The following is a 17,338-nucleotide window of genomic DNA, read 5'->3' on the forward strand; positions in this document are numbered from 1 at the left end:
TATGTTATTTATCGACAGGAAAGTCAGGTCAATATTGTATGCTTAAACACCTCTTGTTAGTGGGCGGGGCCATTGAGAACTTCCCCTCACAAAAGGCACACATGTCACATGTGTGCGAAAAGGCCGTCACAATCTGCCTGGCCAGGGTGTGCTATCCACTGTGGCGTAATGCACTGTAGGGCCCAGAAGCAGGCAATACATTTTTTTTCATTGGGCCCTCCCCATGGGCTGGATGGCGTGGAGGACAACTCCACCCAGGAAGTGGAGAGAAAAGAACAGGACATCAGAACTCTTGGTATGCAGGGCAACTGAAAGGGAGAAGGCAAAGCACCTACATAAAGTGTCACGAGGGCTGGTTCAGGGTGCACATCCCGAGGTGCTCGTCATCGCTGGTGCTGAGGCATATCACGTTAGTGTGTCCCAGACATGGCTATATATGTACAGTATATCAGGCCTGGCTTGTCTCATCTTTGGCTCATTTTGTCCTTGGCTTACTTCGTCATTGGCTCACTTCATAGCTGGCTCTCGTCGTCTCATTCCTTTGACAAAAATGGGCTGCATGTAGTCCTGCATCTACACCACTCATAGTGAAAGGAAAGTCCTTGACTGCAATTTTAATGAGGCATACCACCTCATGCAGAGGCATATCAGTTAATGAGTCCAAACATGACTATATATATATATATATCCATACAGACTTGGCATTTAATATGGAATATTTTTTTTGTGGGGGTGAACTTACTTTTCAAGATGTCTTAGAACCAAAAGTTCATTGGAATTATGTTGAAATTATTCTAGATTTTGTTAATGTGACCTTTAAAAGAAACAAAAACCACATTTGACATTTCGAAACAAATAAATTGATCCTTGAAAGTGATGTAAACTGATATTAAACTCAATTCATGGACAGTACTGTGTTAAACTTCTGTACGTTTTCCAGAAGTTTGTCTTTATTTTGCACATTAGCCAATTTTGTTTTTTAACAAAAACAAAAGCTAAATTACGACTGGGATTACGGACAGTAAAATTACAGTTCAGTACTTCGTGTAACCCCCACGAGCATTCAGGAGAGCACGTACACGTTGAGGCATGCTGTTCACGAGATTTGCCAAGGTTTGGACAGGAATCGCTTGCCATGCAGTGACAATAGCCTGCTGCAATTCACGCACAGAGGTCGGCTGCTGGTCCAAGTGGTCGATTTGACGCGTTAATTCTGCCCACAAGTTCTCTGTCGGATTCATATCCGGGGACATGGCAGGCCACTCCATATGCTCTACACCATGGTCAGCAAGAAAGTGTTGGATCATGCGAGCACGATGAGGCCGTGCATTGTCATCTTGGAAGACAAAGTTTCCTCGAAAGGCTGCACGAGCAAATGGAAGCAATGTTTCTTCCAGAATGGCCCTGTACTTGAACTGGTTCAGGTTTCCATTCAGAACAACCAGGTCAATTTTTCCCCCTGCATGAAAGCAGCCCAAACGGTCACCCCACCACCTCCAGCTTGGACTCTTGGCACTATACAATCTTTGTTGTAGGCTTCATGCACTTGTCTGCGCACTCGGATGCGGCCACCTTGACGATAGACCAGAAATCTAGACTCGTCACTGAAGATCAGGTGATTCCAGTGTCCTGGCTGCCATTGACAGTGCTCTCTGGCCCACTGCAATCGGCACTGGCGGTGTTGTCTGGTCAGGCGTGGCTTTCTCAGGGGACGCCTGGCACGATAGCCTGCTTGAACCAGTCGTTGGTTGAGTAGCCTTCTGGATACAGGCACATTTGTCAGTTGCTGCCACTCAGCCCTAAGCCGATTACCTGACTTGGTACGGCCATTGCGGACTAACCGGTGCAGCTGGCGATCATCCCTCCTTGTGGATCTGCGGGGACGTCCTGGCCTCGGTATTGGAGTAGGGACACCCCTCTGAGCATTTCGTTTCAGGATCTTTGACACCTGACCTTGAGTGATGCCATACTGCCGAGCAATAGCACGCTGTTTCATGCCGTAATTTCGTAAAGCCACCACTCCATGACAAACAGCATTGTCGAGTTGACGGACCATCTCCAGAGGAAGCGCCAATAACTTTTGGAGACGTGCAGAAGTTGTTTTCCACTAATACAGAACGCAACAACCCTTGTATACCCGACTGTGAAGCCAATCATCAAATGCACCTGTCCGTACATTTTGCCACGCCACCTGTGATATAATCCTGTTGTTGACTTCTTGCTGCGACAGACAATCAGTGACATGGTTCTTTTAACAATTGAATCACCAAAGTGTGAAAGAAACTCACCAGATTGATATACTGAGTTAAGAAAGTAAACCCAAGTCAAGAAAAAAAAGAAAATTCCATATTAAATGCCAAGTCTGTATATATATATATATATATATATATATATATATATATATATATATATATATATATATATATATATATATATATATAATTTAGGGTGGGCTTCAAAAAATCAAAATGCAGATGTTCTCCGGGACATGGTCTCTTTCTGTTCCTTTTGGTGTCAAAGGAAACCACACCAAATTTGAATGGAATCCAATAATATTTAGGGGTGCCACATCAGTGATGAATTTTCCCCCATGCAAAAATAGGAATTCCCATTTTTTGGGCTGTATATACACAAAATAAATACATAATTATATATATACATTAAATATAATATTAAAAATAAATATATAGTAAATATACATTAAATAATAAATATACATAAATACACATTATACATTATATATATACAATATATTATACATACAGTTTTGAGACTTCCTATGATCACTATCTGGGCAATTTTCATGCATGTTTTGTACAGGTTCCCGGGGTCAGGGGTACGTTTTTTTAGTGTGTAATATGTAGGCCTAACTTATTGACTGTGGCTCTTTTGTAGAGAGTGACCCTGTGGAGTAAGAATTAACAGGATTTTACCCACATTCTTGCTTATTTTGCAGATATGGCATGTGCTAGTACCAGTGTTTCATTGAAAACTCGGGCTCAGGATAATGTGTATCTCATTGGGTCCACTTCTGGAGATGCCATCAAAGGTGCCAAGCTCCCGACTGTGCATCAATCTCTTGTCCTGTTTTTCCATCACCTGAAGAAGGAGAATCGCACTGCCCGGGAGAGTGCAACCCTCACCATTGAAGAGGTTGTGAAGTTCTGGGAAAAAGCTCACCTACCTACAACGACGAAGCAGCACTGCATCCATCGTTTGGAGAGGCTATATGAAGAATGGAGGAGCCTCCAAAAAGGTGCAAAGCGGGGTGGTGCGACCCAAGAGAAAAAGGAAGCATCCTTCAAGGCCTCCTTGGAGAAGACGTTTGATCTTAGGCATGCAGATTCGGAGGCCATAATCACCAACCCCGAGGACAGGAAGTTTCTTCACGATCAATTCTCAGAGAGGAAGGCTTCAATGGGATTTGTAGACACTGTGTTGGAAGCAAAAACGTTCTTGTGTGTTTGAAAGATCAGCAGCCACGAGATGATTATCGTGAACTCCTAGAACTGACTGTCATCTACATGGGAGGAATCCCACCTCGTGGAATCCAGATCATGGCTCCAGGAGCAATGCACAGAGCCAGATGGATGGCAAAAGCACTATATTCACTACAGGTGTTCATGTTTTGGTCAGAGTTCCACTTGACACTTCGAGAGGCGAGAGAACTCCGAGCCTTCAACATTTTTGTCTGCCTTGTGTATGTACAGGCTTGGTTTCGGGCTCCACAAGCTATTGAGGCTCCCCTGAATGACATTAACCTCTCCAAGAAGTTGGAAAAGTTTGAACAAATCAATCAGAAGATGGCTCAGGCAGCCTTGAAGGCACTTGGCCGCCACACGTGGTACATGAGCCCAGTACTAGTGGCATTTGCATTCTTTGACACCAGAATTGACAAAGAAAGCAAGATCAATATGATTGAAGCATTGAAAAATGACGGTGAAAACCCCTCTCCAAAGAGACCAGCTATCAAACGAGGAACCGCCCTGTCAATCGCTGGCCTCATAACAAAACACACCAAGCATTTCTTCAGCATCCTAGGGACCCCAACTGATTGGATGGATAAGGATCCTGGTTCATGGGAGCAAGAAACCAGCTTTCAGGAAGCAAAGAAAGCCGCCAGTGGCTTAGTCGTGGTGAACGACAGGGCAGAAAGGGGTGTCGCATTGATACAAGACTACAATAAGCTCCTTACAAAGGATGAAGAGCAAAAGCAAGCTCTGCTCCAAGTTGTTGCTGCTCACAGGAAGATGTACCCCGATGCCAAGAAGGCAACAGTGGTGAAACAGGCCCAGAAATAGGAGTTACATTTCTCATTATATTTGGGTTTTTTAATATTATGTGATATGGTGTCTCTTCATTTTATGAACTGAACATTTGGATTGTTATCATTGAATTTGAGTTTTCATAGCAATATAGTGCTATTTGTGCAGCTATTGTAACTTGTGTTTGCTAGAATACAAAGAAAGTGAGTGGAGGGTGGATTTTCATAAAACAAACTTCTGGTTTTGCTTTCGATCCATATATAGAAAAGTTTTGTAGACACCTTTAGTTTGAAGGCTGATGTGGCACCCCTAAATAAAATCAGATTGCTTTCATATTTGGTGTCTTTTCATTGCGGAACAAAAGGAACAACATAAAGCCATGTCCCAGTAAAAAAAAATTTAAAATTTTTTTTGAGCACCACCCTAATATATATATATATATATATATATATATATATATATATGTATATATATAGATATATATATATCTCTATATATACACACACACAAACACGTTTAATAATATTGGAGGACTGGCCCATATTTGCTCTCCTTGCTCTCCTCAAACAATAAACAGTGACAGTCCGTGTTCATTTCTCTTGATCCCTTCATTTATTTAATCCATGGAACACGAGCCGCCTCGTCGGAATAAAGCAGCCTCAGCTCACATGTCATAGTCAAGCCAACACACTGCTATCCGGAGACTTTTGGAATCAATACACATCCAAATGCAGCTAATTCAGCACAATATTTACTCACTTTTAGCATTGAAAACAATTTAAAAGGTTAAATTCATATATATTTAAACTATGTTGATTTGTCCATCCACAGCTGATGTCCTTGTAATTCCAGTGAGGCTACGTTAATGTCTCCACGTTCCTATCCTAGATGTGATATAGGCCAATTAATATGTCCACGGGTTAGAGGATTGGTGTTCACGGATGTTAAACAAAATCTACTCCAATTGTACATGAAAATGGGCTGTCCATTGATCCTCAGCTCACTCCCGCAGCATTGCCCATTTTGAAAAGTCTGCTGTTGGATTAATGGTAAAGGTGGCTGGCTTGAGATCTTAGGGTCCTGAGTTTGAGCCCTTGTCCAGCCGTTGAATTAACACCAGCTGGGTTGACTCAGCCGGTCAGCCTTCTGAGGTCGGAAAAATGAGTACCAGATGACTGGTAATGGGGGGATTGCATCAGCGGCACAACCACGCCCCTCAGAATGATGATGCAACCAGCAGCCACATTTATTCAATTCATCTCTGAGGGTCTTCACGTGATTTGGTTCAATATCAATAACGTGTCTGACAGACAGCTGTGTCTGGTTTCACAGCCCTTTAGCTGTTCGAATCCAGCAATCCCGAGACCGAGTCCTTGTCATTCCGAGTCCGTGTCCTGTGCTGGACTTAAAATATACGGTGTTGTAAAGTGACTAATAATTTAGCGAATTTATTTGTGCTTATGTGTTATGTAAATTAAGACAATAAAATGTTCAGAACCTCATTTCAGTATGACTAGAATATAAGACCTGTTCGACAGCCAGACGCACACCGAGACCGAGCTCCTATTAGATAATGGAACAAGCTTTCGATTTGAAACGAGCAATATCTAACAGCACCCCCAAAAAACATTTAAAACATTTAAAAAAGGTGATGACTTGGTTTTGGGAATTGGAGGTGTGATGAGGGTGTGGGGGGAGTGGCAGGCTGTAAGTAACATCTTATGACAGCAGTTGTGTTAATGACAATGATAATAATAATAATTTAAAATAATAATTAAAAATCATACCATCTGTTGAATGCCTTTTTAACAAAACAGGATAGTGCAATGTCATTCTTAAGTTTCATTCCCAGTAACGTTTGGACCAAAAAGTTTCCATTAGGTGCAAACAGCATTTCCGTTCTGATTTTGCTTTGTTCATTGAGCAGGCTGTTTCATCTGCAATGTGCACTTTAATATTGTAGGGTATCTTATATCATAGTAAGCCAATTAGGGCCGAGTGAATGTAAATTCACTGGATGTAGCAACTGTTAAGGTGTACGGTTGAGTAACTGTTTTCTTTGGGACTCTGCCTGGTGTGTAACTGTCAAGGTGGACCCATGAGGGTCCATGAATGGGGGGTCCTTCACAATGTATCAGTGTTATTATTACTCTTTGTCATTATACAGTTTGTCATTGTGATTCAGCTGATAATAGTGAGGTGTTATATATATATATATATATATATATATATATATATATATATATATATATATATATATACGTATACATACGTATACATATATATATATGTATGTTGTGTAAGTGACACTTGCATGTTTTCAGATTCTTACCTGCACTCCCCAGGTTCCACACAGTAACCTTGGCGTGGATTGCATCCTGGCTTGCATTGCACAGCTAGGGTGGAAATAACACGGTTTGGAGGTTTTATTATACCATAATATGTGCATCATGTATCTAATATATAAAGCTCTTTCTGCCTGACTGATATTAATATCCGGCACTTTCCAGGTGCCGTAGAAAGCTGAAATTTGGCGTGCTGGTGGACATCGAAGCCAGTACACCGGAAAAAAATCACAGACCGTCAGAAAGCATCCATAAATGAAAACTTACGTAAAAAACCGTAAACACATATGTAAAAAAAGAAACCAAAAAAAACCTCAGTGATTATCTACTAGCATTTGAAAATTGTAATTCCTATAACTGTAAACTGTAAAATAAACATGACAATAATGTCTGTAAATGAAAAAAAGAAAAAATGTCTAAATAAAAGTTTATGTAAAAAACCGTAAACCGGTCCGTAAAAAAATGAAACAAAAAAATCCTCAACGATATCTTGCATTTGAAAATTGTAATTTCTATATCTGTAAACTATAAAATAAACATGACAATAATGTTTGTAAATGAAAAAAAGAAAAAATGTCTAAATAAAAGTTTACGTAAAAAACTAAATGCGTCAGTGAAAAACAAACAAAAAACTTCAATCAATATCTTGCATTTGAAAATTGTAATTTCAATAACTGTAAACTGTGAAATAAATATGTTAATGAAAATTTACATTAAAACCGTAAAGTAAACGCGTCCGTAAATTAAATAAATAAAACCTAAATCGATATCTAGCAGCAGGTCGGTGATGCTTGCCTATAATCATAAAGCTTCAATTTATTATGTACCTATGCACGAAGCACGGTTTGTTATTGCTTACGCTATGTGTAAGCATACCCCACGAGTATCAACATAGGCACAATGCCAGCACACAATGCCTCACACCAGGTTATCCCACAAGGACAGATCAAGAGACTAAATGTGGTGATAAAACCATAATTTAATAATGAATGAATAACAGTGTTTGTTTGTGTTTCCATCTAAATTCTAAACCTTTGGCTCATGATGGAGATAGCACAGGTTCAAATGTGTCTCTTCATTAAGCTTCCCATGTGCTTGTCAATTATCTACACTAATGTCCTTATAATTAATGTTAAAGTACATTGATTTGTTCGTGTCTTTGTTCCCAATGTGACTATATGTACAAACTCCTCCACGAACTTCATTCATATCAATGTAATTTTTTTTTTTTTAATAATCAATTATTCACTATATTCAGGTTGGGACTTCATGTTTTGCTCTTACTGCTGGCATCCTAACACACCATATAGTGTATATAGGAACGATTGGTATCCTTAACATAAGCTTGCAGGGCATGGATGATGGATCACAGGTAATAGAAATCCTGACCATCCAGCCGCATGGAACCATTGAACCATGCACACCATTGTTAACGCATGCGTACTACATACTGTATGAATGCATCTATACCGTGAAAAGCATTGACACGTCAAGGCTCCTCGTTCACTATGTGCACCGGGCAAAGGGTCTTGCACGCACTAAATGGATAGGTGGCCTCACCGTGAGTGATGGAGCAGCAAAGAGTGAGGAGTGCGGACAGCACGATGAAGCTCGTCGTACGCGACATCTCAGCGCACTCGCGGACACGGATCGGAGCGAGCGCTATCTCTCTCAATGCGCAACAGCAGCTGCGGAACGTCGTCGCCTCGTCCCTCCCCTTTCCTCCTTTGTTTCCTCGATTCCTCAACTGGATGAGCCCTCCCTCCGTCGGGCATCATCGCAGAGACAACGCTCAAGAGAGCGCCATCAGGACCTTTAGCTACGTTTTAATGGCCCGTTTAGGGTCCCCGACATAGTTTCAATGTCCATCTCAATTGTTTTCCACTGCTGTGGGATTTTCATGATTTCACTGCTGTGGGGAATTAGTTCAATGGTCCAAGACAAACCAATGTAATTGTTAAAAAACGAAAAACTTTTCACGATGTATACTATATATATATATATATATATATATATATACAGTCACGTGAAAAAGTAAGTACACCCCATGTAAAGTTTTGACTTTTTCAACATATTTCAACATACAGTTACTTGATCTTCATTTCAACTATATATACATATATATACATATATTATATCAACTATGTATTTAAACTATATATACACCCACACAAACCTTATTAGCCCGTCCCCTGCACAGCAGGAGACGGGGTTTTGTAATCACTTCTGTCTGTGTGTGTGTGTGTGTGTGTGTGTGTGTGTGTGTGTGTGTGTGTGTGTGTGTGTGTGTGTGTGTGTGTCCAGGCCGTCACTTTTTTTTTTGCCAATGGAGCTACTGTCATCAAATTTTCAACAAACCTTTGTTATGATAATACCTGGATGACAAATTAATAATTTTGCCAAAAGGTCAAAGGTCATCACCTAAAATCATCATTTTTCATCCGATTGACCTGAAATTTAAAGAATTTGAATATCAGATCATTGAATTGGTGCACTAATCAAAAGGTAGGAGACGTTTTTTGTTTCTTAGATCAAAATGTCAAACGTCCGTTTTACATAAAATCGTCAATTTTCAGCCAATTGACCTGAAATTTTAAGAATTTGCATTTTTGGGTCACAGAATTGGTTCACCAATCAAATGCTAGAAGCTGATTATCTTTTCGATCAAAAGCTCAGAGGTCAAGGCTGCATAAAATCAACAATTTTCATTTTGTATTTTTTTTGAACTGTTTTCGTTATTTTGGCAGATGGAGGGCGAAGAAGAAGAAGAAGAAGACTACTGACTTTGAATTTTCACATGCTTTCTAGTTTATATTATATTATTCGTATGTTTTGCCCCAAGTGCTGAATTTTGCTAAATCAAGGATCCAAAGATGTCTTTGTTTACAACTTATATAAAGGTTTTCCTTTGTATCCAAAATTTAGGCTCATTGAAGAGTGAGGCTCCTTATTTTTTGTATACAATGTCAAGGTTCGTGGAAGAGCTATGACACCAAACAAATCAGGACACAACATAACAAAAGGAACAGCAGGAGAAGGGGGAAACGCCAGCAGCAAGGCGGAGGGATAAAATAGACTGAGACGACAAACAAAGGGTACAGGTAACGATGAGGGGTAAGGGAGAACGCAAAGGGTGGACAAGATGGTGTTACGTGCTCCTCCCCAACCCCCGGTCACGGTGTACCTCCGAGCCCCGGGAGGAGTCACGGCAGAAAAATGTGTTATTCTGTATGTCAAAGATCAATGGTGAAGCCACACCAATTGTTACCAACAAACAAATATTGTATTAAGATCACACAAGAATAACAGTACACAACAATAATATTAATCAAAAGTACAATCAATATATATCCTATGATGGTACCATCAGTTTCATAATATATAACTCACTGTGCTCCAAGTGAGTGAAACAAGAACATTCCCAATGTCTCTTTCCTGGCTTCAAACCAAACTTGATTCCGGTTTCAAGCCAAAGTCGATCCGCTCCAGCGATCGTCAGAACGATGTCTAATCGAGACCAGAATCCCCTTCGGATGACAGTCACAGTCACGCGGCCAAAGGCGCCCTCAAAGCGACTGGGAAATCCAAAGGCGCCCTCCAGGCGACTGGGAAATCACACCCTCGGGTATGGACGTTGCAAGGCTCCAAATCGGCGAACCGCAGATTTACCTTCAAAATCCACGTTGTACACACACACACCAGATAAACGTCTGAATGCGGTGAAAACGGCTGAAGCGAAGCAAAGACCTTGCGCGATGTGCAAAGCGCACGGGTCAAAATGATGGCCGATGGCCCGTTCTTGAGGCGTAACGGCCCGATGATGATTCTCCTCGGAATCCACCGCCAAAAACCTGACACGCAGGTTGATCTGTCACAGCGGTAACAACTCTGTCGCAAGAATCCCTTTCTCGGGAAACCCGAAGTTCGCTAGTGACTTCTGTTCGTCAACGTTTGCTCCAGAACTCGAAGCAGCTAGGCTTCTTCTCCGACTTCACTCGCTCCGCCTTCTTTTTCTCCTCTTCCTCTTCGTTGTCGTCCTGTTCCGGTTTCATTTAAAACATTGACTTTTTACCTTTTGAAAATAGTAATATCTATTTCCCTTAAACGACAACAATAATAGTACATGGAATCAAAAATGTTCACAGTGGATGAAAACCACAACAACGGCAGTGACGAATCCGTAACAATGGATACATCAGGAAACTTTTGGGAGAGGTGGGGGGTGGTTTAACGGGTCTAGAAAAGATCATGATTTTGGATGGGGGATGATTTGAGATGGTGGTGAACAGCTGTCTTGAAGATCTGGAGGGAAGAATGAAAATTGCCCAAAATAGTATATTTGTAGGACATCCGATTCAATGTACCATACTCTGTGTTGCAGAGCGTTGATTCTGACAAAGTGATTTCTTGGCTTGAGGTCATGCTGGGCGGTTTACCATCCCTCTCCCAACAGTAGTTAGGGTTCTGTTTATTCTGGGCCATTTTCCTTTGTAAATTGCACATACTGCATTTACCGTCTAATCGACAGCAGACGTTACAGCAGAGTTTATAATGGCAGAGTTTCCCAGTCTGCGCATGAGTAAATGGCGTGTAACGGATATGCAATGCCTTGTTGTTGTTCTTGTTGTTGTTTAGCCCCAGACAATTTTTTCGATCAAACCCGCGGCACAGAGACAGCCGATCGATCTCCCAGGAGCGACCCAGAGATCCCCTACATCCAGGATGGTCTACCCATGCCTTCACAAAATTAGGGCCATGACAGTGAGAGCGAGCCTCTAAAATGGCCTTTAAATGGTGGTTTTTACAGTGAGAGTGAGAGGGTGAGAGAGAGAGAGAGAGAGAGAGAGAGAGAGAGAGAGAGAGAGAGAGAGAGAGAGAGAGAGAGAGAGAGAGAGAAGAGAGAAAAGAGGGGGAAAGGGCCGATCCATGGGGACTGATTGGCACTCTGACCGTGACGTTTGACAATCCGGGTAGCAGGGAAGAATGGGGAGGATTTGGCCCATAATTTGCGCTGCTAGGTACAACCACTACGAATGTGCGTCCCCGATAGTTGTGTAATGCCTTGTGGTGTTGTATTGTGGTGGGGTTTTTTTTGATTCATCAAAAAAAAGATTTTTGGTTGTTATGGTATGAGTGCAATACTCCAGAGATAATGTAACTTCCTCATGTTGGAATCATTGTAATTGCTTCAGCCATTTTTGTGCTAGCTTGGCTGAAGAAAGAAGAAGAACAATTTGACGGTTTAGCGTTCTCCAGATTTGTTACTCCAGCAATGTATTCAAGCACCTTTATTGGTCTTGGTAGTTGAGAAAATGCTCGAGAATAAAACGTGTAACTTATAAAGGCTTATCACTTCACTCTATCGTAGATTTTCAGAGTATCATTTTGTCGACATTTGATGGGGCAGCCATTTTTCCCCATGCCATCCATGCATATGGAGTACTATACTACAGTACTCCATGATAATATGAATTACTTTGTAACCTCTAAAAGGTTGGTGTGTCTGCTCGGAGTCTGGGAGGTCGCCCGTTCCAACCCCGGCCTTGTCATACCTAAGACTTTCCTAATGGTAAGTGGTGCTTTCTTGCCTGCCACTCAGCATTTAGAGGATAGAGCATGGATAAACCCTGTGGGTTGGCATCCTATGCATGAGAAAAATATGGTGGGGGGACGGGGATTCTTTTAAAAATTGCTCTGCTAACTACACGGTGGTCTGAAAGTCGGTTACCCCTCCACAATGAAACATTTATTCTTGAACTCTTTTAATATACAGGTTTTATTGTACTGTACTTACAATAATTAATCAGTTATTATATCTGTATTGTCAGAATCTGTCTCCTTGCACCACTGAATTTGTTGCCAAGTCACCTGTGCGAAAGAGGCTACGACTGCAGAGCACGATTCCTCAATCTCAGTGGCCCTCAAAGGTATGTAGCGTCCACCAAGGTGACCTGCTGTGCTTGTCTGAAGTCAAGTTTGTGTTGTGCGGGGTCTCTTTTTTTGCTGTTGCATGAGCATTACGCCCTGTAAGTAAGAAATACCCATTGGCAGCATGTAATTTATTTATTGCATTGAATGTAACTAGTGAGGTACCCATGCTACGCATGGGTGGGAGACCAGAAGCAAACAGACAATGCAGAAACGGCGAATGCTAAAGCATGAAACCAATAAATTCCACATTACTGTAGCACCTTCAGTCGCACGTCAGACATGGACAGCAAATTCGTGAAGGACTTCCATGAAAAACGTATCCGTTCACAAACAAACAGGTACGTTTGTTCCATACCCAGTCAATGGCGAATCTGCATATGGCGATCCGCGAATTCACGTTTAGAAAGTAGAAACCATCATGGCATTTCGTCATTCACTTGAACTCGATATCTCTTTTTTCATTCCAAACAGCATAACTCCAATCACAAATTAAATAACATTAATATAAAAAATAAACTTTTAACAACATTCGTGACACAAACAAATATTTAAATCCTGATGTGAAGTTCCGTACAGTTGGGTGAATACAATTACGAATTCAAAATCGTAATTGTATTCACTGAATTCCAATCATCAATTGATACTTTAACAAAACGATTAACACGATTAACGTTTAACGATTTAACATTACGAATGAATGATGGTTGTATTGGGATAAGATAAAACCCGCGCATTGCCGTCATCTGTCCACTTCCGCATTCGCGGCAGGTTCATAATTATCATCAAAATATAAACAGTATTTGTAGAATTTCAATAAAAGCCACATCACTGTTCATATCGGTAAATATTATTCCATCGTGTTTGGAAAAACTGGCAAATTGGAAAACTTGGAAAAATTGGAAAAACAATATCGCCTATTTTACTCCCAGGGGTCCCAGGAATACCCACTCAAAATATCGTTGCGATCGGTTGAGCTGTTTTTGCGGTACCTTCGACCGGACAGATGGACATTTGGTGAATTATAGTAATACTAGCAACGGTACCCGCCGGGCGGGGCTTCAATTGGGAGGCCCAAATGAAAACGCAAAATATCAGAAATTGAAGCTTTTTGTTTTATTTTAAACGATTCATATAAACATCCGTTAAATCATATCACACGCAAATCATCAAAATCTAAACAGTACATGGCACCCATTTTGAAAAAAGATTGATTTCTGCAAAACGGAAGCGGCCGCTACACGTCTTTCTCAGTCGCACGTTTATGTGTGAAGAGTGTGCGCCGAATCTGTAACACGGAAGCGGCCGCTACACCTGTTTCTCAGTCGCTTTGCACACGCTGCCATGTTACTTCGGAGCCGCACGTTTATATAGGAAGAGTTCGTCAGGAGTCGATCTACTCTCTCCTGGTACATAGAATAAACAGTATTTGTAGAATTTCAACAAAAGCCACATCACTGTTCATACCGGTAAATATTATTCCATCGTGTTTGGAAAAACTGGAAAATTGGAAAACTTGGAAAACTTGGAAAAACAATATCGCCTATTTTACTCCCAGGGGTCGCAGGAATACCCACCCAAAATATCGTTGCCATCGGTTGAGCCGTTTTTGCGGTACCTTCAACCGGACGGACAGACATTTGGTGAATTGTAGTAAGATGAACTTGTTTCTTGCTGCCAGGTACTCATCCATTTGCTTGGCTCCTTGTTTGAACTCCAGCAGCAGCCTGAAAATGCACAATAAGTGGATTCTTGTTTAAAACATAGTACATAACTAGTACATACACCAACAGCATCTCCATTTGGATTTTTGTCTTGTCCCAACGCAGTTCCCGAATTCCATTAATCGCTTGTTTCCATTTTTGTTTCGCTTCACGTTCCCCGCGCGCGTTCCACCTGCTGGGGCCGCGCGCCAACCACGCGTCCGGCGCGCGTCGGGTGGAACACGACACCGGTGTGGAACCAGAGTGTTGCACCCAGACTAGGGCCTTTAACCCTTAGTGTCCTCTACCCCAATTAGGAATAAACCATGAGTGCCTACATCAAGGGGTGTTGGCTTAGGTGTTCACCAGAAAAAAAGGATATCGGTAGACTGTGAACAAACATATCTGGTATATAGGACTAGGAGGATGGCCTAGAAGTATTCACGCTCGCCTTTGGGTCGTTCTCTCTCCTGGGTTCGAATCTTGGCCCAGCTATAAACTCTCATCCTGGTGTCTTGCAGGCCGGGCAAGACATCCAAGTGCGTGTCGTCCCTCGGATGGACGTTAAACTTGGCGTTCCATCTGCTCGCACGAGTTGTTGGACATTAAATATCCCACTGTGTCCTGTGCAAAGAGTAGGAAAGCTATCGCCGGCATGCTGGCCAAATTCCAAATTTCTGCTCCAACCTGCAGGGGGCACTGCATCAGTGGCACATTCACGCTCCGAGCAATGACACAATCAGCAGTCACAGGCAACATATAAAATGAAATGAGTTCCCTGCATTGAACCATTTCATCAACACGTTTGTGGTGAGTGATTCCGATATATTCCAGGATTTCAGAGGAAAACCAGGGGTTCAGAGATTCCAACAGATTCCAGGGGTTCACAGGGAAACCTGGAGTTCAGATATTTCGACAGATTCCCGGGGTTCACAGGGAAACCAGGAGTTCAGAAGGAAACCAGGGGTTCAAAGGGAAACCAGGGGTTCAGAGGGAAATCAGGGGTTCAAAGATTCCGACAGATTCCACGGGTTCAGAGGGAAACCAGGGGTTCTGATGGAAACCAGGGGTTCAGAGGTAAACCAGAGGTTCTGATGGAAACCAGGGGTTCAGAGAGTCCAATTGATACCAGGGGTTCAGAGGGAAACCAGGGGTTCAGAGAGTCCAATTGATTCCAGGGTTTCAGAGGGAAACCAGGGGTTCTGATGGAAACTAGGGGTTCAGAGGGAAACCAGGGGTTCTGATGGAAACCAGGGGTTCAGAGAGTCCAATTGATTCCAGGGGTTCAGAGGGAAACCAGGGGTTCTGATGGAAACCAGGGGTTCAGAGGGAAACCAGGCGTTCAGAGAGTCCAATAGATTCCAGGGTTTCAGAGGGAAACCAGGGGTTCTGATGGAAACTAGGCGTTCTGATGGAAACCAGGGGTTCAGAGAGTCCAATTGATTCCAGGGGTTCAGAGGGAAACCAGGGGTTCTGATGGAAACCAGGGGTTCAGAGGGAAACCAGGCGTTCAGAGAGTCCAATAGATTCCAGGGTTTCAGAGGGAAACCAGGGGTTCAGAGGGAAACCAGGGGTTCAGAGAGTCCAATAGATTCCAGGGTTTCAGAGGGAAACCAGGGGTTCAGAGATTGCACAGGTTCAGAGGGAAACCAGGAGTTCAGAGATTCCACGGGTTCAGAGGGAAACCAGGAGTTCAGAGATTCCACGGGTTCAGAAGGAAACCAGGAGTTCAGAAATTCCACAGGTTCAGAGGAAAACCAGGAGTTCAGAGATTCCACAGGTTCAGAGGGAAACCAGGAGTTCAGAGATTCCACGGGTTCAGAGGGAAACCAGGAGTTCAGAGATTCCACGGGTTCAGAGGGAAACCAGGGGTTCTGATGGAAACCAGGGGTTCAGAGAGTCCAATTGATTCCAGGGGTTCAGAGGGAAACCAGGGGTTCTGATGGAAACCAGGGGTTCAGAGGGAAACCAGGCGTTCAGAGAGTCCAATAGATTCCAGGGTTTCAGAGGGAAACCAGGGTTTCAGAGGGAAACCAGGGGTTCTGATGGAAACTAGGGGTTCTGATGGAAACCAGGGGTTCAGAGAGTCCAATTGATTCCAGGGGTTCAGAGGGAAACCAGGGGTTCTGATGGAAACCAGGGGTTCAGAGGGAAACCAGGCGTTCAGAGAGTCCAATAGATTCCAGGGTTTCAGAGGGAAACCAGGGGTTCAGAGGGAAACCAGGGGTTCAGAGAGTCCAATAGATTCCAGGGTTTCAGAGGGAAACCAGGGTTTCAGAGGGAACCCAGGGGTTCAGAGGGAAACCAGGGGTTCAGAGAGTCCAATAGATTCCAGGGTTTCAGAGGGAAACCAGGGTTTCAGAGGGAAACCAGGGGTTCAGAGAGTCCAATAGATTCCAGGGTTTCAGAGGGAAACCAGGGTTTCAGAGGGAAACCAGGGGTTCAGAGATTCCACAGGTTCAGAGGGAAACCAGGAGTTCAGAGATTCCACGGGTTCAGAGGGAAACCAGGAGTTCAGAGATTCCACGGGTTCAGAAGGAAACCAGGAGTTCAGAAATTCCACAGGTTCAGAGGAAAACCCGGAGTTCAGAGATTCCACAGGTTCAGAGGGAAACCAGGAGTTCAGAGATTCCACAGCTTCAGAGGGAAACCAGGAGTTCAGAGATTCCACGGGTTCAGAGGGAAACCAGGAGTTCAGAGATTCCACAGGTTCAGAGGGAAACCAGGAGTTCAGAGATTCCACGGGTTCAGAGGGAAACCAGGAGTTCAGAGAGTCCAATAGATTCCAGGGTTTCAGAGGGAAACCAGGGGTTCTGATGGAAACCAGGGGTTCAGAGGGAAACCAGGGGATCAGAGGGAAACCAAGGGTTCTGATGGAAACCAGGGGTTCAGAGGGAAACCAGGAATTCAGAGATTCAACAGGTTCAGAGGGAAACCAGGAGTTCAGAGATTCCACAGGTTCAGAGGGAAACCAGGAGTTCAGAGATTCCACGGGTTCAGAGGGAAACCAGGGGTTCTGATGGAAACCAGGGGTTCAGAGGGAAACCAGGGGTTCTGATGGAAACCAGAGGTTCAGAGGGAAACCAGGAGTTCAGAG

The 17,338-nt window shown here is 42.9% G+C and overlaps 2 protein-coding genes across 3 annotated transcripts in view; both read right to left on the minus strand.

Annotated features, from left to right (window-relative positions):
* The window catches only part of CDKAL1 (CDKAL1 threonylcarbamoyladenosine tRNA methylthiotransferase), a 612,415-nt gene that overhangs the window by 244,217 nt on the left and 350,860 nt on the right, over window positions 1–17,338 (minus strand). The gene's annotated exons all lie outside the window — the stretch shown is intronic.
* LOC137436273 (uncharacterized) overlaps window positions 1–17,338 on the minus strand; it is a 100,105-nt gene that overhangs the window by 40,710 nt on the left and 42,057 nt on the right. The window contains exon 3 of the mRNA XM_078765929.1: window positions 6,598–6,661. Coding sequence (XP_078622055.1) covers window positions 6,598–6,661 — 64 coding nt within the window. The remainder of the gene's footprint in view (window positions 1–6,597; window positions 6,662–17,338) is intronic.

The sequence above is a fragment of the Myxine glutinosa genome, chromosome 11 (assembly GCF_964187855.1).
Source record: "Myxine glutinosa chromosome 11, kmMyxGlut1.1, whole genome shotgun sequence".
Taxonomy (NCBI): Eukaryota; Metazoa; Chordata; class Myxini; order Myxiniformes; family Myxinidae; genus Myxine; species Myxine glutinosa.